This window comes from Chiloscyllium punctatum, chromosome 13, assembly GCF_047496795.1.
Source record: "Chiloscyllium punctatum isolate Juve2018m chromosome 13, sChiPun1.3, whole genome shotgun sequence".
Lineage (NCBI taxonomy): Eukaryota > Metazoa > Chordata > Chondrichthyes > Orectolobiformes > Hemiscylliidae > Chiloscyllium > Chiloscyllium punctatum.
This window is the reverse complement of record NC_092751.1, coordinates 96,092,898-96,116,768: the sequence shown is the minus strand read 5'-3', so window position 1 is coordinate 96,116,768 and position 23,871 is coordinate 96,092,898. Positions and strand designations below refer to the sequence as shown.

General features: G+C 39.7%; 1 protein-coding gene across 10 annotated transcripts in view; it reads left to right on the top strand.

Moving 5' to 3' along the window:
- kcnma1a (potassium large conductance calcium-activated channel, subfamily M, alpha member 1a) overlaps positions 1-23,871 on the top strand; it is an 845,585-nt gene that overhangs the window by 192,371 nt on the left and 629,343 nt on the right. For all 10 annotated transcript variants that reach the window (XM_072583314.1, XM_072583323.1, XM_072583322.1 and 7 more), the window contains exon 2: positions 2,243-2,407. In XM_072583314.1, the coding sequence (XP_072439415.1) occupies positions 2,243-2,407 (165 nt within the window). The remainder of the gene's footprint in view (positions 1-2,242; positions 2,408-23,871) is intronic.

The following is a 23,871-nucleotide window of genomic DNA, read 5'->3' as shown; positions in this document are numbered from 1 at the left end:
AATGTTTACTCTATCCAATAATGAAACTCTCCCAATTTCAACCACTTTCGCAGCAGTCCAGGAAGTCTCTTATGGTTTGTGTTTGAAAAAGGATGCTTGACTTAAGAAATACTGAGAATTATTTAAACCCTGTCCTAAATACAGACCAAAATCTACATACCATTAGTTCAAAATATAAACTGTAAAATAAGTAACATTAAAATCCACATAAATCAAGCACCTTACATCGCAGTATATTGGATTGCTTAATTGATATAATCATGAAGTACACGAGAACTATGAGTTGGTAAGGAAAGTTGTGTGATGAACAACTGACAGTTTAGACAACTAAGGGAAGAGTTATAATTAGGTAGCACCTTTCGTGATCTCTAGACAACCCACAGCACTTCAGTAAGTTTGAAATGTAGTCACTAGAAAATTTCAACCTGCACAAAATATAATGACTAACACCATAGATTTTTAAGATTGAGGTACTTGGTCTCTTTCCTTTTTTGTTCCCATTTTTTCTGCTCTGCCTCCTGTCCTAGTCTTCCCCTTCTTTCTCCTGTCCTTTTAGATATTTTTGAACTAAGTTACGTTCTAAGTCATTTATACATTATAAATGGAGATGGCCCCAGCACTGATCCTTGGAGCAAAGCATTAACAGCCAACTCCAGCCAGATGTCTGAGCTGTGGTTTCCTCTCTATGTACATTTTAAGTAGCTTTTTCTGATGAACAAATTTATTTTGCTCTGGAAGACAGGATCAACAGGCACACAGGAACATAGTCAATTGTCAGGAATTTTAGAACCAGAAGTCACGAAGTGGGATTGAGAAGAACTATCTGTAAGAATACTACGTGCAGTGCTGTTGCTGAATCAATTTTTAAACAGGAGTCTATTTTCAGGCAGCCTTATATTAAGTCGACAAAAGAAACACAGACTGAAACTACAAAAAAAAGACCAAATCTTTTCGTACTGTTCATAATTACCTGCCTGTTTTCCTGAGAAGAAAAAGCTTACAAAGCAAAGGTACCTGCCCAGTTCCTAGTGGGGTCCTTCTCATACAGAAAAGGTTTAAATTCATCCAGAACCAATCTTCTATTTTGTGGCATTAACTTTTGAAGTTGTGAATTACAATACCTGTGCTAGATTGGCTGCATGTTGCCTCAATCTGGAGGTCTGTCAGTATAAGCTTGTATACTAGCAGAATCCATGCAGAATGACTGATAAGTTCCCTCGAATGTCCCCAGTTTGCCATTTCTCCTTTACTGCCCTCTATTACCATGGGGATGTCTAAACAACTGTAAGCACACAACATGTGCATGCAGATCACTAGTATAGACTGGAAGGTTTTGCTAACTCCAGCCATAAGGATTGAATGCATATTCATGACACGAGGTCATGAGGATGTTTTGGCTTAGAAACTGTAGCCCCAGTTTTAACCTTGGTTTAATGGATGGTGTGATTTTAAAAACTCAACCCTTGCTGCATAAATAAAAGACTATTATCACTCGGCTAATTTCTGGCCTGAAACAGATTGGAAGGAGGCAGGAGAAATGTAATTTTCCAGCCCCACAAATAAATGAAGGAAATTTCATCCTTTTCTAACCCCTTTCAAGGCTGATCCTTTTCTTGCCTGGTTCAGTCAGGCAAGACAGTGTCAGTAAATTTCGAATTAACTCTTGAGTTAATAACATTGTGGGCCAATATGCCTATGTATGAGAAGGACCCCACTAGGAACTGGGCAGGTACCTTTTGCTTTGTAAGCTTTTTCTTCTCAGGAAAACAGGCAGGTAATTAACCTGAACAGTTGTTATTGCCCACCCGTCCACTTACTGCCAGATAGGTGAGTTAAAATTGCTTCCTGTTACTTGGGGCTTCCCATGTATGATGGTAACTAGACCTGTATAGCACAAATGGGAAACTTGTGTCAATCATGAAGAACAACCTGACCTTTGTTGCACTGGCTAACACTATTGCTGAGGTTCTGGACCAAACTGTGTGAACAACTGTTCACTAACCTAAATTCTGACATCGTAACCACTGTTTGTGCTGCAGTCTGCTTTCCTTGCTGTTGTGTATTGATGCACTGAGAAGGTAGATCTAAACTTTAGCAATGCTCTGTGTGAGATAAGGATCTGTCGTATTTTACATCCTGTTTTCTCTTTTGGTTACTGTTATAATGAGGAAAAGCTGGTATTAAAAAAAATCCTCTATCGTTTTGGTCGAAACTACAATTATATTTTCCTGTTCTTTTTCAGGATGCGCAAAAAATCGGTATCGGCACAGGTAACCAGTCAGATGATACTCTCCAAGACCTGGATGAGAAGGAAGAAATTCCACAAGGGGAAGTGGGCTGGATGACGTCTGTAAAAGACTGGGCAGGTGTCATGATATCTGCCCAAACTCTCACCGGCCGAGTTCTTGTGAGTCTTAACTTTACCTTCGCTCCACACAGTTGCAGTCTGTGAAATTCACCTGAGTTTGATGTGTTGACACCAGGTTGTGCCTGTGTTCTCTATGACAGGAGCTGAAATCTGTTCAAATTCGTTGGCAGTCAAATCGATGATTATTTCATTTAAAACAAAAGCTAAGCAGGTGGACTCCAGTTATTGTGGATTTATTTGGATGTTATTTTGAGCTTTCTTTCGTAGCACTCAGAAGCAAAGATTATAAAATAAGAAAACATTGCATCTTTTTACACTTGTTACTATTGATTTCTGGACAGACCCCTGATAGTTTTGTCTTGAGTGTTTCCTAACGATGTTTATAATGTTAATATGCAAAAGAAGTTGTGTATTACATATGTAATTGTCCAGTTATTAGATAAAGAAAAAAAGTGATTTGGTGTACTTGGGGAAGTTGAAAGTCAAAGCAAATAACATATCTGCAAGTGTTATTGAACTGGCTTCCATCTACGTTTATAGTAGTTCAAGTCTTACTCTAGGGATGTTCTGAAACGTGCCAGTAAAATTGTTTGTGTTTCATAACTTAGTTTTCAGTGGCCTGCAAATTTCTAAGTGTGGGGGTTGATGCTTGTATCAGAATGGGTGGATTCAAGATCCTGCTGATTTTGAGCTTTAGCTTTCATTTACATCAGACTGGTGCTGATTGGGAGAGTTGTGGGGGATGGGTGGAAATTTGTAGGGTGCAGTATATTGAGAAAAGGAAGAATTGTCAGGAGAGAGGAGAGGTGCTAATCAAGACAGTTCAGAGGAAAAAGTGAGGACTGCAGATGCTGGAGATCAGAGCTGAAAATGTGTTGTTGGAAAAGCGCAGCAGGTCAGGCAGCATCCAAGGAACAGGAGAATCGACATTTCGGGATTCCTGAAGAAGGGCTGATGCCCGAAACATCGATTCTCCTGTTCCTTGGATGCTGCCTGATCTGCTGCGCTTTTCCAGCAACACATTTTCAGTTCAGAGGAAAAACCAAGGTTGTAGAGCTGCCACAGTTGGGAGACTAGGACAACATAACTGGCCTAATTGGGAGTAGTGACAGAATCAAGACAGGGAGCACATTGTTAAGGATAAAGTTCAAGATAGTGATTGGTCTAGTTGATAATTAATCATTGGCAACAGCCTGTGGTTTTCCTCAATAAACCATCCTATTTTTACAAAACTAACGCTTTTAGAGACAGCTTGCTGCTGCAGTCGGTAAAAAACAACTTAATGAAGGGAGGCATCAATTGGTATTGCATATTATAACATTTACAGTTAGGTGGCTGAATAAGGCCTGATTAAGACGTGGTTCTTTTGATGATGTATAGGACATGACAGGTGGTGCATTTCTACATGAATGTTTTGGTGCCTGTTTTACACTTGTAAAATATGAAATGCCTCATTTAATTTGTATGGATTTCTCTTAGATGTAAAAATGTCCTGATACTAGTCTTACTCAAAATATCAGCCCTTCGGCCCAATAGGTCTACACCAACCCTCCAAAGAGTAACCACCCAAACCCAAATAGAATGTAGAACAACACAGCACAGAACAGGTGCTTCGGCTCTCGACGTTGCGCCGACCTGTGAACTAATCTAAGCCCCTCCACCTACACTATCCCAACATCTTCCATGTGCTTATCCAAGGATTGTTTAACTCAGCCACATTACGGAGATTTAACTACATTGGCAGGCAGGGTATTCCACGCCCTTACCACTCTCTGAATAAAGAACTGCCTCTGACATCTGTCTTAAATCTTTCACCCCTCAATTTGTAGCTATGCCCCCTCGTACAAGCTGATGTCATCATCCTAGGAATAAGACTTTCACTGTCTACCCTATCTAATCCTCTGATCATCTGGTATATCTCTATGAAATCCCCTCTTCGCCTTCTTCTTTCCAGCAAGAACAGACCCGAGTCTCTCAGCCTTCCGTCCTGGTAAATCTCCTCTGCACCTTTTCCAAAGCTTCCACATCCTTCCTGTCATGGGGTGACCACAGCTGTACACAATATTCCAAGTGCAACCACACTCGCATTTTGTATAGTCACAGCATAACATTACACCTCTGGAACTCAATCCCTCTACCAATAAAACCATATGTCTTCTTAACAGCACTGTCAACCTGGGTGGCAACTTTCAGTGATCTATGTACATGGACTCCAAGATTCCTCTGCATATCCACACTACCAAGAATTTTTCCATTGACCCTGTATTCTGCCTTCCTGTTATTCTTCCCAAAGTGAAACACCTCACATTTATCTGCATTGAACTCCATTTGCCACCTGTCAGCCCAATCCTGCAGTTTATCCAAGTCCCCCTGCAACCTGCAACATTCTTCCACCCTGTCCACTACTCCACCGACTTTAGTGTCATCTGCAAACTTACTACCCATCCAACTATACCTGCGTCTAAGTCATTTATAAAAATGACAAACAGCAGTGGTCCCAAAACAGATCCTTGCGGCACACCACTAGTAGATTAGATTACTTACAGTCCAAGTCCACACTGACCAGCCGAGGCACAACCCACCCAGACCCATTCCCCTGCATTTACCCCTTCACCTAACGCTACGGGCGATTTTAGCATGGCCAATTCACCTAACCTGCACATTTTTGGACTGTGGGAGGAAACTGGAGCACCCGGAGGAAACCCTTGCAGACGTGGGGAGAATGTGCAAACTCCACACAGCCTGAGGTGGGAATTGAACCCAGATCTTTGGCACTGTGAGGCAGCAATGCTGACCACTGTGCCACCGTACCGTCCATTATAGTAGTAACCGGACTCTATGTGGGTGGCACGGTGGCACAGTGGTTAGCACTGCTGCCTCACAGCGCCAGAGACCCGGGTTCAATTCCCGCCTCAGGCGACTGACTGTGTGGAGTTTGCACGTTCTCCCCGTGTCTGCATGGGTTTCCTCCGGGTGCTCCGGTTTCCTCCCACAGTCCAAAGATGTGCAGGTCAGGTGAATTGGCCATGCTAAATTGCCCATAGTGTTAGGTAAGGGGTAGATGTAGATGTAGGGGTATGGGTGGGTAACGCTTCGGTGGGGCGGTGTGGACTTGTTTCCACACTGTAAGTAATGTAATGTAATCTAATCTAATGTAAAATGCTGAATATTTTCCATCAACCACCACTCGCTGCCTTCTTGCGGAAAGCCAGTTTCTAATCCAAACTGCTAAATCACCCTCAAGCCCATGCCTCTGCATTTTCTCCAACAGCCTATCATGTGGAACCTTATCAAAAGCTTTACTGAAATCCATGTATACCACGTCAACTGCCCTATCCTCATGCTTGGTCACCTTCTCAAAAAGCTCAATGAGATTTGTGAGACGTGACTTGCCCTTGACAAAACCATGTTGACCATCTGCAATCAAATTGTTGTTTGCTAGATGATTATAAATCCTATCTCTTTATAATCCTTTCCAATGCTTGTCCTACAACAGAGGTAAGGCTCACTGGTGTATAATTGCCTGGGTCATCTCTACTGCCCTTGCACAACATTTGCAATCCTGCAGTCCTCTGGTACTAAACCTGTAGACAATAACGAGTCTAAGATCAAAGCCAAAGGTTCCAACATCTCCTCTCTAGCTTTCCAGAGAATCCTCGGATAAATCCCATCCAGTCCAGGAGACTTGTCTGCTTTCATACCTTCTAGAATTGATAACACCTCTTCCTTACTAATCTTGTTCCTTTCTAGTCTAATATCTTGTACCTCATTCTTCTCCTATACAATAAACCGATGAGAGATGTTCGTTTAGCACCTCTCCCATCTCCACAGGGTCCACACACAACTTCCCACTTCTGTCTTTGACTGGCCCTTTTCCTACGCTAGTCATCCTTTTATTCCTCACATACCTATAAAAAGCTTTAGGGGTCTCCTTTATTCTACCTGGAAAAGACTGCTAATGTCCTCTCTTTGCTCTTCTTAACTCTCTCTTTAAATCCTTCCTAGCTAATCTATAATGTTCCATCACCTCATCTGAACCATCTTGTTTCATCGTCACATGAGCTCCTTCTTCCATTTAACAAGAGATCCAATTTCTGTAGTAAACCACGGTTCCCTTACCTTATCACTTCCTCCCTGCCTGACAGGGACATATCTATCAAGGACACGCAATATCTGTTCTTTAAACCGACTCCACATTTCGATTATCCCCATCCCCTGCATTTCGCTACCCCATTGCATCCTAAGTCTTGCCTAACCACATTATAATTGCCCCTCTCCCATCGATAACTCTTGCCCTGTGGCATGTACCTATCCCTTTCCATTGCTAAACTAACAGGTAACCGAATTATGGTCACTCTCTACAAAGTGCTCACCTACCACTAAATCAAACAACTAGCCTGGTTCATTACCAAGCACCAGATCCAGTTTGGCCTCCCCTGTTGTCGGCCCTTTGATATACTGTGTCAGGAAACCCTCCTATGTATATGGGACAAAAACCGATCCATCTGATATACGAGATTTACTCCTGACTAATGCACCTAACGCTCTGGGCAATTTAGCATGGCCAATTCACTTGATCGGCACATCTTTTGGATTGTGGGAGGAAACTGGAGCACCCAGTGGAAACCCATGCAGACATGGGGAGAATATACAAACTCCACACAGACAGTTGCCTAAGGCGGGAATTGAACCCAGGTCCCTGGCGCTGTGAGGCAGCAGAGCTAACCACTGACCCACAGCGCCAGCCATGCTAAATTGCCTATAGCATTGGTCAGGGGTATATATTGGGTAGGGGAATGGGTCTGGGTGGGTTACTCTTTGGAGGGTTGGTGTGAACTTGTTGGGCCGAAGGGCCTGTTTTCATACTGTAGGAAATCAAATCTTTAAAAAAAACTGGTCCTGAAATTGAATGGTAGATTATCAACAGTATATTTTTAAACTTAAATCACTTTCTTTTCATTGGGAGTGTGAAAGATTAGATGGGAAATTAGGCTGAGCTGTAACTGAAATACCAAAGTTTAGAAACTGCTACTGCAAAATAAATGTTGGCAAATTGAATTCTCACTTCCAATAAATAAACTATTGAATCAGTTTTGTGTAATCTCAAAGCATTGTGGTGACAGTTATTTGAGCAGTTGGAGTAAAAATTGATTGTGGCCTGCATTTTTGTCTTTAACCACTGGCATGAAGCTTGTATCGAACGCCTCTGGTGCTCACCTTCCACCCTACCAACCTTCGCATAAACCAAATCATCCGCCGACATTTCCGCCACCTCCGAACAGACCCCATCACCAGGAATATATTTCCCTCCCCACCCCTTTCCGCCTTCCGCAAAGACCGTTCCCTCCGTGACTACCTGGTCAGGTCCACGCCCCCCTACAATACACCCTCCCATCCTGGCACTTTCCCTTGCCACCGCAGGAACTGTAAAACCTGCGCCCACACCACCTCCCTCACTTTTATCCAAGGCCCTAAAGGAGCCTTCCACATCCATCAAAGTTTTACTTGTATATCCACTAATATCATTTATTGTATCCATTGCTCCCGAAGATGTCTCCTCTACATTGGGGAGACTGAGCGCCTCCTAGCAGAGCGCTTTAGGGAACATCTCTGGACACCCGCACCAATCAACCACTCCGCTCTGTGGCCCAACACTTCAACTCCCCCTCCCCCTCTCCTCCCTGACCTATCACCTTCATCCCCTCCCCACTCACCCATTGTACTCTATGCTACTTTCTCCAGACCCCCACCCTCCTCTAGCTTATCTCTCCATGCTTCAGGCTCACTGCCTTTATTCCTGATGAAGGGCTTTTGCCCGAAACGTCGATTTCGAAGCTCCTTGGATGCTGCCTGAACTGCTATGCTCTTCCAGCACCACTAATCCAGAAGCTTGTATCCTGCCTGAAACTTGTCAAAACTCAAGTTTCATTGTGTCTCTGTACTTGAGTACATGTGACAATAAACCCAATTCAAATATATAAAGGTGAAAGTATCCCCAGAAACCTGTTCCACTTGCAGTTAGTTGAAAGATATTTAGCAATTAAGTATTCAGTTGTTGAGATATTCTGTTGATTATTAGTCCATATTTTTTATTAGTTGCCTTTGGCTTGCAATATGTACATTTTTAGTATTTGGTTTCTCCTTATTTAGCTACAGATTATTCTTAGAATAAATATATGGAAATATTCTCATTATTGGTGATTGTCAGGTGTGAATGTTAGTTACGTAGTTCCCTAACAGCTGGTCGTTCCACTGAGAGGTAGGCAGCACAATTGTATACCTAAACTTTAATGAATCTCTCTCCATCTGCATATATTTTTGAAGAAATAACCAATTTTAACATCATTCCTTTTTTTTCTGGCAAGTACTATTACTTGCTTGATTTTAGTTTTTGAAGTGTAGTTTACAAAAGATTTTTCATTAGCTCATTAGGAATGATCAGTGTGTAATTGTACCCACTGTTTCCAATGTGAAACTATAAAATTTGATAGACTTGTCATACTTGAGGAAGAGTGTTATAGTTACTGCACAAAAATCTCAGTCTTGTATATAATGCTGCTTGATCCCAATTGCATCCAGAATTCAGATGGCATTTTCAGAACTTTTGCACTTCAATCTTATGCACTTCAAGTTTCAGAAACTTTCATCCATTGTGCTCAAGGGGGTGACTTCACCAGTTCCAATAGGAAACTTTGCTTAAAAGAGGCACTGGTCTGTGGTTTATGTTGGCATTATCTCAGGCATTATAGAACAGACAAATTATTCCATATATGTTTGCAATCCTGTCAGCTTATAATGTACAGACTCGTGCCTTAAACTGAATAGGATAAATAGGCCACACTGGGATGAGAAGATTGGTGGAAGACACGTCACCGTGCTACCTCCCAATGCTTTTTTCTTAATGTCTGAAATAAACAGTACAAACCTAGCTTCACCTGTTCTAGAATAGAATCATAGAATCCCCGCAGTGTGGAAGCAACCCATTCAGCCCATCAAGTCGACACTGACTGTCTGAAGAGGGGCATCATTCTCAGACCTGCTCTGCTACCCTATCCATATAACCCTGCATTTCCCATGGCTAATCCACATAGTCTGCACATCCCTGGACACAATGGGCAATTTAGCATGGCCTATCCACCTAAACTGCATATCTTTGGACTGTGGGAGGAAACCGGAGCATCCAGAGGAAACCCAAGCAGATACGGAGAACGTGCAGACTCTACACAGACAGTCACACGAGGGTGAAATCGAACCTGGGTCCCTGCGCTGTGAGGCAGCAGTGTTATCCACTGAGCTACTCTATTAAGAATTACCAGTGAATAAATTGATCCTAAAGTAGCTGGAACTTAAAGCACCTCAGTGAAATATTCTGAAATAAATATGCAGAGGAGTAATGAAGGCAAAAGTGACTCACCCTCTCACTTTTCGTCCCTCCTGGTTGTCCTCTAGAAATAAACCAGATTGAGAATTTAAGCTAGGAGCCAATAACAGAAGTGGACCTGGGCCTTTCTGGATCCGCTGATGCACCAAGAACAGTCCCACTATTATGAAATAGTGGTATCATAGCTTGAAAAAGGGTATTCACCTGAAGCGTTAACTGTCAGCATTTGAGAGCCGAGCAGAGCACCCAAATACTTTCACCTTTATATATTTGAATTGGGTTTATTGTCACATGTACTCAAGTACAGAGACATAATGAAAAGCCACATGGCACCATCTTAGGTATTTGGTCTTACAAATCTTCTGTACAAAATAGGGAAGTAATGAAAATAAGTTATATTGCCTTACAGTTATTCACAGTATAACTTAGAAAAATAAAAAATAAAGTTGAAAAGATAAACATTATAGTCTTTATATAAAGGCCCTGCAGTAGATCAATGCATGGGGCTTCCACAATGGAATTCTTATTTCAGTAAAAAAAAAGAAACTCTTCAAAGAATCTTAATTGAGCTAAACTTTGTTTAAAAAAAAAAGTCATGTCTTAGTTGGATTCATGAATTGTAACCTTGGAAGCTTCCAGTCTGCATTGGGCCACTTAAAAGAATTAATTTTGGAACGCTGCATAAGTTATTGTCAATCCTTTATAGAGCAAGAGACAACCTGTGTACCAGTAATTCCTCTAATTAGAGTAGGTAGCTGAGGCTGATTTACTGACAAAGAAATTATTAATCTTGAAATTGCATTATAGCAAATGTCCAAATGCGAATACTCAGTGCCAAGTTTTTCTAAGTGCAGGCATACTAATTCACAAGCCTCATTTAAAAACCATGGTAATTAAAGGTCAAATACATATCTCAAGCCTCAAAATATTACATTTGATCGGCTGACATTATTTGTTCATATTTATTTTGGAGCATTCCTGCAGCTATTTCAGAATCAATTTATTAACTAGTAATTCTTATTGGAGTAGGTGAAGCTATTCTTGCATTCTGGAAAATTCCATTGTACTACTTTTAGAGCAATTGAAATAGAAGCACATTATAGGACATATAAAAAGTGTGAAGCAGCTTGGAAACTGCACATTTTGGCAAAGCAAGACATCTTCTCATTATCAAGATAAAAATTATATCAAACAGCATGCGGTGTTTTAATTTGAAAGATGGGAAAATGGCAATCAGTACAAATTAGTTTAATTTACCAGTGAGACTTTCTTGCTGTCTCTGAACAGTAGTGTTCTGCATGGAAAGGAATGGAAGATGGGAGGAGATCCTGTTGCTTCAGTAAAGACAAATGTTTTCTTGGGTTGGAGAACTAAATTACCCTCCCAACTGCTTTCTCTTTGTACTTTACAATTTATTTTCACTTACTGAAAAACAAGTATCATGCACAACCACCAACGCAGAAAAACAAATAGAGTTTTCAATATAATTGTTTTTCTTTGATCATAAAGCATTGGCATAATTTCGCATTAACCTCCAAAAGGTTGTTGGTTTCACAATTTGTTATTCTGGTATTTTATTTCACATCTCTGTTTAAAGAATGATTAGAGGGATTTCAGACAAATGTTAAAGTCAGGTCTTGTGGTTATAATTGAACACAGCTTGACTAGCAACAGTTAGATGGTGTAGAGTTTCATCCAGGGTGTATACCATTAAATGTAGAGTTCCTGTCCTTCAAAATGATAGAATCTGTGAAGCTTCATCATGATGCGTGTCAGTAACATTGGAACTTCACTATAATGTGGAACTTCATCATGAGCAGGCAATAACTGTAGAGTTCCAACATGATGAGTATCAGAAACTGAGAGACTCCACAAGAGGTATCATTAACCATGGAGCTCCCCTATAAGTGTCAGTAACGTGGAGCTGTTCTGACATGTTGCACAATTCGACTGGTTTAAGAAATTAGGATTTTAGACTACTTGCGGGTGGCAAAACATTTGGTTGTTTTCTTCCTTAACCTGGATTTTATGAATGTCCGTCGTGGTGTTTCGACCTTTACTTTTGCATGTATAGGACTACATTGAATTTAAACATGGAACCATTGAAATGATCATTTGAGATATGGTAAAATCTCAACAGAATTCTGGTGATATTTGCAAAACATAAACTGTGTACTTGAGAACAGAAAGTGCTCGGGGTGGGGTTGGTGAAATGAACCATTCAATTAGATGTCAGTTAATAATAGGGTTGCCAGCTTGGGTTTAATATATTCCTAAAGGTTTAATTATATGACTCCTGTAGTTAGCACTCTGTCCAGCGCACTCCCACCATTGGTTACCCAAAGCATCTGTCCTCTAATTGCCCTGTTTTCCCACACCAATTGGAAAGCCAAATAAATTCTTCATTATCCATTTGCATAATTCCTGACTCGGTCAGTATTCCCCCACCTCCGGTATTTTATAAGTAAGCAACAGGAGAAAGTTTACTTTCACTTTATGTGTGATTTTACTCTAATGTTGCCTCAACGATGTCTTGCATGGTTAGTATTTGATTCGTGGAGACCACTAGGTCAATCCTGGAGGCAACCATATACTGCTTAAGCCTAGCTGCTATATGAAAAAGTGGCCTCCATTTTATGGTTGTAATGATACCAAAAATACCACCATTCACCAGTATGATAATCGTGAAACTGATTTCCGGGATGTGTTGTTAAATGTTGAAATCCAGAAATTTCTTTCAATGATTACCTGCTCCTGCAGAGGGAGTGCTGCTGATATATCTACAGATCAAGATATTTAGAATTACTGTAGTTCAATTGATATAAACTTGCATTTTACTAATGTAAAAATCTTTGAATATGATATGATGGTTTGTTGAATGAGGTGTATTATGTTCCTAATTTAATTTGTACCCAACTTCCTGGGATTGAAATAACATATTTTCCATTTATGAAGTGTCAGATTTCCCCATTTTAATTTGAACTATTCTGTAGATTTAATAATTACTTTTTAAATATTTTTGAAAGTCCAGTTTTAATCTTCTTTATGTATATTTGTGTATTTCTTTTGTTGTCTGTAAAATGATTCAGAAAGGAGTCAGTGCTTTTTCACTTCCTGATTTGCTGCTGGTGAAAATTCGTCAATGTGATTGACTGTTGAGCCTGCTTGATGACATTCCTTTTACCAGCTACCAATCATCATCTTAAGTTGATGTCAGAATGGAATTGATCTTCGGAAAGCTGCAATTTATGCAACAGAGATTGTTCCCCTTCAAAGTCATTAGCAAGAGCCATCAATGTCACCTTTCATTCCATCCAAACTCTGCATTTGTAAACCTCCATGTCAACCTGTGCTCCTTGATAGTGATTGCAGAAATTCTTTGAAAAAGATTGAACAGGTATTTTGCACTAGTTATCACTAAATAAGATACAGTTAACATCCAAGAGCAGCCATCCTTCAGGGAGGGAGGAATGCAGGAAAATTGCAGTCACCAAAGAGATGATACTGAGTGGTCAGGATCTTCATCAACTTCATTGTAGGATCTTAGATGAAGTAGCAAGTGAGATGCAAGGATCTTAATTTTCTAAAACTCCCTTGGTTTCAACGTAATCCATTAGGATTGGAAGGCAGCAAATGTAATTCTTTAATTCAAAATAAGCGAGAGAGAGACCCAGAAAGCAGGAAGCTACAGGCCAGTTAGCTCACATCTATCATGAGTAAAATGTTAGAGGCTATTACTGAAGAAGTTATAGTTAAATTCAAGGTAATTGGGCAGAGTCAATATGGTTTTGTGATAGAGGAATTGCGTTCAAACAATTTGCCGTAGCTCTTTGAGGAAAAAAATGTGTTGTGGATGAAGGGGAACTGGTGGATGCTTTGTACTTAGATTTCCACAAGGCATTTATTAGATTAGATTACTTAGTGTGAAAACAGGCCCTTCGGCCCAACAAGTCCACACTGACCCTCCGAAGAGCAACTCACCCAGACCCATTCCCCTACGTTTACCCCTTCACCTAACACTATGGGCAATTTAATATGGCCAGTTCACCTAACCAGCACATTTTTGGACTGTGGAAGGAAACCGGAGCACCCGGAGGAAACCCACGCAGACACAGGAAGAATGTGCAAACTCCACACAGGCAGTTGCCTGAGGCAGGAATTGAACCCAGGTGCGACTGTGCCACCCACAAAGCACTTATAAAGTGCTGCATCAGAGATCATGATGGAAAATGAAATCTTTTGGTGTAGGGACAAGCTTAATGGCATGGATTAGCTTGCAAACAGAAAGCAGAGCATAGGCATTAATTGGTCTTTTTCTGATTGGCAAGATATAGCGAGTGGTGTGCCACAGGGATCACGGGCACCTCAATTGTTAACGATTTATATAAATGACTTGGATGAAGAAACGGGTCTAGTTGCCCTCCCTGAAATATAGGTGCTCTTGGATGTTAATTGTATTTTCCTTAGTGATAACTAGTGCAAGATACCTGTTCAATCCTTTTTAATGAATTTCTGCAATCACTATCAAGGAGCACAGGTTGACATGGCGATTTACAAATAGAGTTTGGATGGAATGCTAAGTGAACTTGACAGCTCTTGCTACTGACTGATGATGACACAGGTAATAAAACCAGTTGTGAGGAGGATGTAAAATTGTCAAAGCGGAATATAGATAGGTTTAGTGAGTGGGTTAAGAACTGGCTAAATTATTTTATAATATGGGAAAATGTGAAATTGTCCATTTTGGTATAAAAACAAAAAAACATATAATATAAATGGTGTGAGATTGAAGGGCTCTGAGGTGCAGAGGCGAAAGTGAGGACTGCAGATGCTGGAGATAATAGTTGAGAGTGTGGTGCTGGAAAAGCACAGCAAGTCAGGCAGCATCTGAGGAGCAGGAAAATTGACACTTCAGGCAAAAGCTCTTCATCAGGAAAGCCCTTCCCGATAGAGGGCTTTTGCCCAAAATGTTGATTTTCCTGCTTCTTGGATGCTGCCTAACCTCTTGGGCTTTTCTAGCACCACACTCTCAACTCTCAAATGCAGATAATGTACAAGTACAGCAAGTAATTTGGAAAGCTAATAGAATGTTATTATTTATTACAAGGGCAATTTAATACAAAAGTAGGAAGGTTTGCTGGCATTGATGAGACTATATCTGGATTACTGCCTTATTCAAAGAAGGATGCAAATACAGTTCAGAGAAGGTTTACTAGACTAATATCAAGAATGATTTGGAGGTGCCGGTGTTGGACTGGGGTGTACAAAGTTAAAAGTCACACAACACCAGATTATAGTCCCACAGGTTTAATTGAAAGCACTAACTTTCGGAGTGCTGCTCCTTCATCAAGTGGTTGTGGAGTACACGAATATAAGACACGGAATGTATAGCAAAAGTTTACAGTGTGATGTAACTGAAATTATATATTGAAAAATACCTTGATCGTTTATTAAGCCTTTCATCTGTTAGAATGACCATGTTAATTTCATTTCTTTCTTACGTAAATCGCAAAACTTTCTTAAAAAGTTACATTCTCAAGTGAACTTTAACAATTGGTGTCAGCCCAGATAATGTATTGAAGAATATCAAGAATGAACAAGTTGTCTTAAGAGAAAAGGTTGGACAGAGTTGGTTTGTGGTTCCAAGAGAAAGAAGTATCTCGACTGAAACATAAAAAGTCCTGAAGGGTCTTGACAGGGTAGATGTGTAGAAGATGTTTTTTCTTATGGGATTATCTAGAACTGGGGGTCATTGTTTAAAAATAGGGGTTCGTTCATTTCAGATAGATAGGAGGTCATTTTTTTTCCTGACAGAGGATTGAGAGTTTTGGAACTCGGTCCTGTAAGGAAAATGGAAGCAGACTTGTGAACTATTTTGTAATCGAGATAGGTGGTTTCTTGGTAAGTAAAGGCATGAAACATTGTTGGGGATTGGCAGGATTGTGGATTTGTGGTTACAATCAATTCAGTCGTGACCTTACTAAACGTGGAGCAGATTCGAGGGATAGATTAGCCTACTCCTGCGCCTTATGTGCATGTTTGTATGATTGTCACATATTTGCCCCCTAAGCATCTTACAGATAAGTTAATCATGGTACAGCCTGAACTGTTCAGAAGAACAGATTGCAATCCTGGAGGATACCAGATAAAAGAACTGTTTAAAGTGAAAAAGGTGTAAGTGAGGATGAGACTCAGGTCATTGAGGTCAAATGGGAATGTGCCAATGAAACCACTTCTCGCTCTTGCTGCTGTTAAATTGTTTGATCACAGAGGAATGATTTCATGCTGGTAGATGTTAAAGCTCACTGGGTTCCTCAGTGTGCTTTTCTTTAAACACTGCTTGACTCCGCCTGGCTAATCACAATATTGTCGTGAGCTTCTCTGACCTGCCCTGGAGCTGTATAGTCCCAGTTGTTGTTTCACTTGGGTAAGATACAGATCAAGAGGCAGATGGCGTTCGACATCTTATGCTCCATGTGTTTCCAGACCCAGTTCCAAATGTTAACTATCCTTGAGGCTGAAATAAATTAACCTATAAACGTCCTGCATCAGTTAACAGATTAAAGCAAAATGAAAATTGTAATGTTGATGTGATCCAACGTTTATGTAAATTATTTCTGTAGAGATAACAATAATAATTTAACTTCCCAATCTGGTATAAATATATACTTCCAATGAAACATTTGTAATAAGTTTAACTAGTTATTGGAAGGAGTAAAATGCGTTTAGAATAAAGGGGAGCCGATTGATGTACCTTGTCAAGTACCTTCTGAGAATGCTGGAGAAAATCAGCAAGGCTGGCAGCATCTGTGGAGAGAGAAACACAGTCAATGTTCTGAGTCTGATATGACTCTCCAAAATCACCATCATGACATCTGGTCTGTTCAGGGCATGTTAGCTGTGTAAAGCCCAGTTCCTAGCAAGTGACAAGTACAGTGCTGACCTGGTGTAAAATGACATGCACTGATGCAGTGGTAGTTTGGAAAATAAATTTCAAAGCTGGCAGCTTTTAAATACATGACAACTAAATTGTCTAGATGATTGCGTGAGCACTCCCAGTTTTGATTTTCCTTTCCATAAGGGCTGGTATGTGTGAAGATGATGTATGAATATATATGTCCAAAATCAGTCATTTATGCTTCCCCTATCTTTGATTATTTGCATATAATTTGGGGTTGAAGTTCGGTTAAAGATATTTTTCAAAAACTGGTATAAAAATTATAAATCCTGTAACTCACTAAAAGAGCTGTTGGCTATTTCTTTCACTCTATTGCTGTATGGAGCTCTCCCTGTCTGTAAAGCCAGAATAAATATTTTACTCAACCTTCAGTCATACAGACCATGCAATTAATCACCCTGGTTGTGTTAGGTCAGCAAAATGTAACTTTTCTTCAGGAAAGAGTTTAGATTTCCACTACTACTTGTGTGCAGACATTTTCTTGTCATCTCCCCCAGACAAACCTTAAGAAATGTTTTGCTCAGTGGTGGATTTTGTATTTGTAGTCATTCTCCAAGAGATGGCCGAACTATGTAGTCGTGACCAGTACTGAAGACATGTTTGATCTAATATATCCAAGAAAGACTGTGTCAAAACTTATGGTTCATGGGATCAGAGCAGGTGCACACACAATATGAGTTACTTGCTGTTGCCTTTCAGTCAATTGTCTCTTCTCAAAATCTACAGGTGTCAAAAGAACCAGAAAGGAATTTGCTTCCTGTCAGTTTGCCTCACTGCAAAATAAATAGCAGATGGTGGCGTGAAATAGAGATGAAATTTGTCTTTAGCACAATAGATCAGAATAACTGCAACTAAGATGAATGTACCAATATAAGTAGAGTTAAAGCGATATTTCTTGTCATTTCTTAGATCCCTGGCCACCGCACGCACAATTTTAGTGTTTGAATCCCTAACCAGGTTTAGATGTCTCTTCCACAGTGCAGAAATGTCTGTAAGTCTGAAAGTTCAGAGCGCTTACCTCAAGGGATGATAGCACTATGAAAAGCACTTGCATTTTTACCCCACCAAAAAATTTAACTCCCTGAAAATTTCGGTGTTGCTAGATTGTGTAACCTGAGCTACCATCCAGGCAAGCTCTATGCTGCCAGCTTCAGTTTTCTTAAAACAATATCTGTTCATTTGGGATTGGCAGCTAGATATTATGCCTAATTTAGGTAATTTAGTTTCAAGCCTGCAAATAGATCATCATTTCAATTTGTACATGGCCAAGTTATATGTGATGTTTTGTAGTATTGTCTTTTGGGATCATTATTATTAGTAACAAATTGGGTCAAAGTAATAATGGAACCATCCACAAATTAACAGATGAAACAAAAATATTCACGGGGTTCAGGAATTTGGAGCAAATGTGTAGGTTACCGGACTGTAGATAAATTAGGTTTCAGATAATGAGCCTTTATATGGTAGATAATCTTTAGTGCACTGTGGTGCCTTTATATGTGAGTAAACATCAGGTGTACGTTAATAATAAGGGCATTTTCCATTTAGATTAGGAAACAAGAGTGTGAATCTAGGTGCCATTGATAATAACTTGGTCAAATTCACATTCCTGATGAAGAGCTTATGCTTGAAATGTCCACGCTTCTGCTGCCTGACTGGCTGTGCTTTTTCAGCACCACACTTTTTGACTCTGAACTCCAGCTTCTGCAGTCCTCACTTTCTCCAAGTTCACAAACCACATGCTAAAGATAGTGGGATTGTTTTGTGAGCACAGTAAACTGTAAAGCGGAGGGCACATATAGGCCATACAGGCCATTAACATGACTGTACTGTCCCTACACATGGAAGAAAATATCAAAATCTTTTATATCTTTCTCTTTTTCTTATTCGCCTCTTCCATATCCACTATCCCTTGCTTGTGCTTCTTTACAGTTTCTCTGTGACTCAGTCTACCTCAGACTCTTTTTGCCTGAGTCCATTCTGTCTTTCTCTCCTTGCACTCATTTTCCCTACTCATTTCCCGAGCTCTCACTCAAAGCAAAACGGATTTTAATCAATCCGTTGGGACATGTAAAGACACATTTCTGGATCAGGGCGACTTAAACCCAGACCATCTGCCTGGAAATAGGGAAGCTACTACCGTGTGGAAAGAGTCTGTCTTAAGGTCAACCTACCATCACTATTAATTGGCTGCTTCTTTGCTAATGCTTCACCCGTGTAGTCTCAAATATGTGCATACATATATGCAAGGTACCTTCACATTCAGTTGCATCTTTTCTCCTCTCTGTACTTGCTGAAATGTGGAGCCCAAATGGTAAAGACAGTAGACAAAGTATTTGGGTGAGTCCATCACTCCCAATTACCAGCATGAGTGCTGGATATATTCACTTAGTGGGGCCTTGAAAACATTTTGAGGCAAAGTTTGAAAGATGCAGCTTCACACAGTGGTTGAAATGCTGGATGCCTGGAGGACCGATAATATTTATGGGGCATGTACTGAGGGAAAGAATTTCTACACAATGGAATAATTAATATACAGGTGGTTGTCACATATGGCATCAGATTCTAGCCTAATTTGAGTCATATTAGAATTCTGATCACTTCCTACTTATAAAAATATTCTCAAGGCACTCTCAAATTATTTTCTGTTCTATAAATATCTCCCACTTTCATCACTGATTAAAAAAAAGGCCTTGTAGCCACTTCAACAACTGCCCCTTTCATAGCAGTTCTGCAACTGTGTGGGCAGTGACCGTATATGGAGTTCAAAAGCTTTATTCAGTTTCTGTTGACTTTGTGTTCTTTGATGACATTTTTATCACATTACTGCTCATTTTGTGTGTTGGGCAGCAGTTTTATCAGTTTCTGCCAATGTTTTGTAGATATGTGTCGATACCAATCTCTGCTGACCAGATAACTATCAAATGTCTGTGGTTTATGCAAACATCCATTTTATCAGCTCATATTTGTACTGTCCAAAGGGAAACAAGTAAATCACATCTTTGGGTGGATAACATAGACCTCATAGATCCTATCATTTCATTCTTTTCAAGTAAATTTTGATCACTGGATCTTACCACCTGGCCTCTGTGCACTCAGCTGGATTGCATATTTTAAGTAGTTTTGTCACAATATTTAGTATAATATCAACAGTTAAACTTCATGTAACAAGCCAGAAAAAAAATCACTTTCAGCAAAACTGAAAAGTTTGCATTAAAGATCTGTCAAAGCTAAATGAACAGCAAATTTGTCTGAGTTAAAGTGTGCAGAGATTAAGCTGATATACTAAACTTGGCTCAGCTGTGGTCCTGAAATCAGATGGTTGTTGGTCCAGATCCTGCTCCAGAGGTTTGAGTGATGAGGGAGTGACTGTTTGAGGTGGTCGTAGAGTCATAGAGATTTACAGCACGGGAACAGACCCTTCGGTCCAACCCATCCATGCCGACCAGATATCCCAACCCAATCTAGTCCCACCTGCCAGCACCAGGCCCATATCCCTCCAAACCCTTCCTATTCATACACCCATCCAAATGCCTCTTAAATGCTGCAATTGTACCAGCTTTCACCACTTCCTCTGGCAGCTCATTCCATACATGTACCACCCTCTGTGTGAAAAAAGTTGCCCTGTAGGTTTTTTATATCTTTTCCCTCTCACCCTAAACCTATGCCCTCTAGTTCTGGACTCCCCGACCCCAGGGAAAAGACTTTGCCTATTAACCCTATCCATGCCCCTATAAGGTGCTGTCTTTCAAAATGAGGTCTTACACTGAAGCCCTGTCCATCGGTTTAGCTAGATCTAATGGGTTCTTTGGCACTATTTAAAGCAGTGCTGAAGATGTTTCCTAATTTCCTGGCCAACATTTATCCATCGAGTTAATTTTAAAAATACAGATTATTTGGTCATTTACCTCTTTACACTTGGCTGAAATTTGCATGTAGAAGTTTTCTTACATAGAAAAACAACTGAACCGTGGTATATATGTCAATGCAATAACAAAAAAAAATCACATTTAAAAGCAGGAAGTTGATACTGAGTTTTATTTTTGGCCAGTTTCTCAGTGGTACATACTTTTTCTAAACTGTTGGGTATTGTGGAGGTACATCATTGTCATCTTTTGAACATGATTAGTCATTGTTTCCAGGTTTATTGATCACTATGTAAATTTTTTCTCTAACGTATATTTACAAGCGCGCGCAAGCAAGCATCTATTTATTTTTATCTTTGAAAGTTCTGAAAGTCATTGACTGAATTGTCATGGTTCAGAATAAAATGGAACTGAACTTAGTTTCCTGGGGGTAGATTCATTGTTGACTGACAACATCTGATGAATATTAAAAAAGTTCAAAATTGTTTCAGCATGTTTAGCATATGATAGATATTTAATGTAGTAATGAAGATTATGTAGTTATAATAGTGTATTAAATTAATTGCACTATTTTCATAAATTTTGCATTCCCTGGGCTGGTCATATGGAGTATGATGACAGATGATTAACATTGACTGGGGTTTCAGTGGATCTAGACCACTGACCTTTAACAAATGGTACTTACAATCACTGGTGCAGAAAATAAGAGAGTGCTGAAAAACAGCCACGATTATTGTACAGAAAGCGGTGTCTATGCAGTCTTTAAGGCAATAAACATCTTAGTGATCTTAATGAGTTGCACACAGCTGAAATCAAATGTGCAGCCCAACGTTTGGCACCTTTTCTGCACCTGTTCCAGTCTGAAATTTGGAACTGTGAGGTCATTATGTAAACCATATAGTTTTTGAAAATGAAATAGTAGTAGCACATGAGCAATTTGGAGAGATTATAGATCTCTAAAAATCATTCAGAACTGACTTAGACTAGCGCATTATAAAAAAACAACCTTTATGAGTTTAAGATTAATCAGTTGCATGGTGTAAAATGAAGCAGTAAGAGCTGTATCAATAGTTATTTTATAATTACAAGGGACATATTTGTTTTATGACATTTTTAAAAAGAAAAGTTGAAGCCATTCTGAGAGAAGTATTTTATTAATATGTAAACTCTTGAATCAAATAAATACATGAGCAACATTTTCTTAAATTATAAGTAAATGCATTTCATTGTTCTCAAAGATTTAAGAATTATTGATTGTTTATGTTTAATTGCTACAAAATGGTTCATTTTAATGCAGAATATTTATCAAAGATAAAAACAGAAATTTTTGGTGAAACTCAGCAGGTTTGGCAACATCTGTGGGAAGAAAGCAGAATTACTGTCACTGATGACTCTTCATCAGAACATTTATCAAAGACCATCCACTAATTCTCATTTTCATGATGGATCTGAAAAGGATCCCATTGCTATCACTAAAGCTTATCCCCTTCACTCCTGGGCAAAGGGAAGATGAGTGGGACTCCATGGCCTTCAAACTAATTATGTTAAAAAAATCCAAGAATGCATGCAGAAATACATTGTTGTACTAATCACAGCATCCCATACCAAATTCAATTTAGTGCGGTGACCATTTGCGCAGTTTTCTTACTCCAGAAAACAATTTTGAGGCTTACGTTTAAGCCAATGTCTTCGAACCTTGTCAGGCTATTTGTGATGACTTTGAGACAACAGTCCTTGTCTTGTGAATTCTTTAATCCATTGAGATCAGTTGAAGAGGTGCTTTGCCTCAAAAGTCATGGAATCAAATGCATCAATAATGTTTAAAAAAAATACTGGATATGGGAAAAGAACAAGAAAGGAGAGTTAATTGGATAACTTGATAAGTATGAGTATAGAATGGCCTTTTCCTTCCAGGAATCATTCTAAGAAAGTTGCTGGATCAATATACAAAAAGAGTCAGGGGACTCTTCCTGCGCATATGTGACTCCTGCTCCATACTGGTGATTTTTGGAGGAAAGGAAGGACAGTAAATACATGTAGCACCCTAGCAAATATCAAAAACAAAATAATTATTTGATCCTTCATTGCAGCAAGAACCTTCCCTTTAAGGAATTAGGGGTTATAGAATCACTATCTCACTCCCCCAGTACACTAAAGGTCAGTTAATTCTCTCACCAGTAAATTTCCTGTCACAAATTAGATGCAGGAACGAAGGTGAAAATATTTATATTTAGATAGAGCTCTGTAGAACTATTTCCTGACTCCATAAAGTAATTCACTGAAATGCTAGGATGTCAGGCTAACATTACACACCATGTTATTCCACACTGACTGCTTACATGCCGCAGCTGACATTATCATGATCTTGGCTGTACTGGATCCTAGGCGTTGTAAAGACCATTTGGTCAGCTCAGTCTATACTTAAACTTTTCAGTCCTGTATTTAACCATTTATATTGTTCAATGGATCTCATTATTGGAAATTGATACTATATATCTGCAGTTAATTTCTCTTGTTCCGTGACTCTTTTTTAAATTTTTTAACGTTTTGAGTTTCTTCTTGCCATGCCCCATCCCCTGCCCCATTCTCACTCCCACTCCCAATTTTACATTCACCCCTATTATGCTATGTCTTCATGGTGCTTTCCATAATCTGTTTTTATGAGTTCGCCTATACATTTCTTTATGACTTTGTTAGTTAAGACAGGGAATGACAGAGCTGCATTTAAAAACCCTCATGGCACACATGTCTCCTACCTTACAAGAAGCTCCGCACTTAACAGTCATTTAGCACAGAAGCAACCTCTTCAGTCCATGCTGAATATATTTCCAAACTAAACTAGTCCCAATTGCCGGCTCCTTTCTCTGTGTGCCTCTCTCTGTATCCATTTTGTAAATGAACAAGTCCGCACCTTACCATTTGGCGTATGGTTCTGTAGATCATAAATTAGGAAAATCAATTTTAAATTCATTACAATGGCTTTGAAGGAATGATCAAGAGGTTGGAACAAATTGGAAGAAGTGAGGACTGCAGATGCTGGAGATCAGAGTCAAAGAGTGTGATGCTGGAAAAGCACAGCTGGTCAGGCTGCATCTAAGGAGCAGGAGAATCGACGTTTCAAGCATAAGCTGTTCATCAGGAATGAGGCTTGTGGGCCAAGGGGGCTGAGAGGTAAATGGGAGGGGGTTGCAGCTGGGGAGAAGGTAGCTGGGAATGAGATATGTAGATGAAGGTGGAGGTGAAAGTGATGGGTCGGAGAGGATGGTGAAGCAGGTAGATGGGAAGGAAGATGGACAGT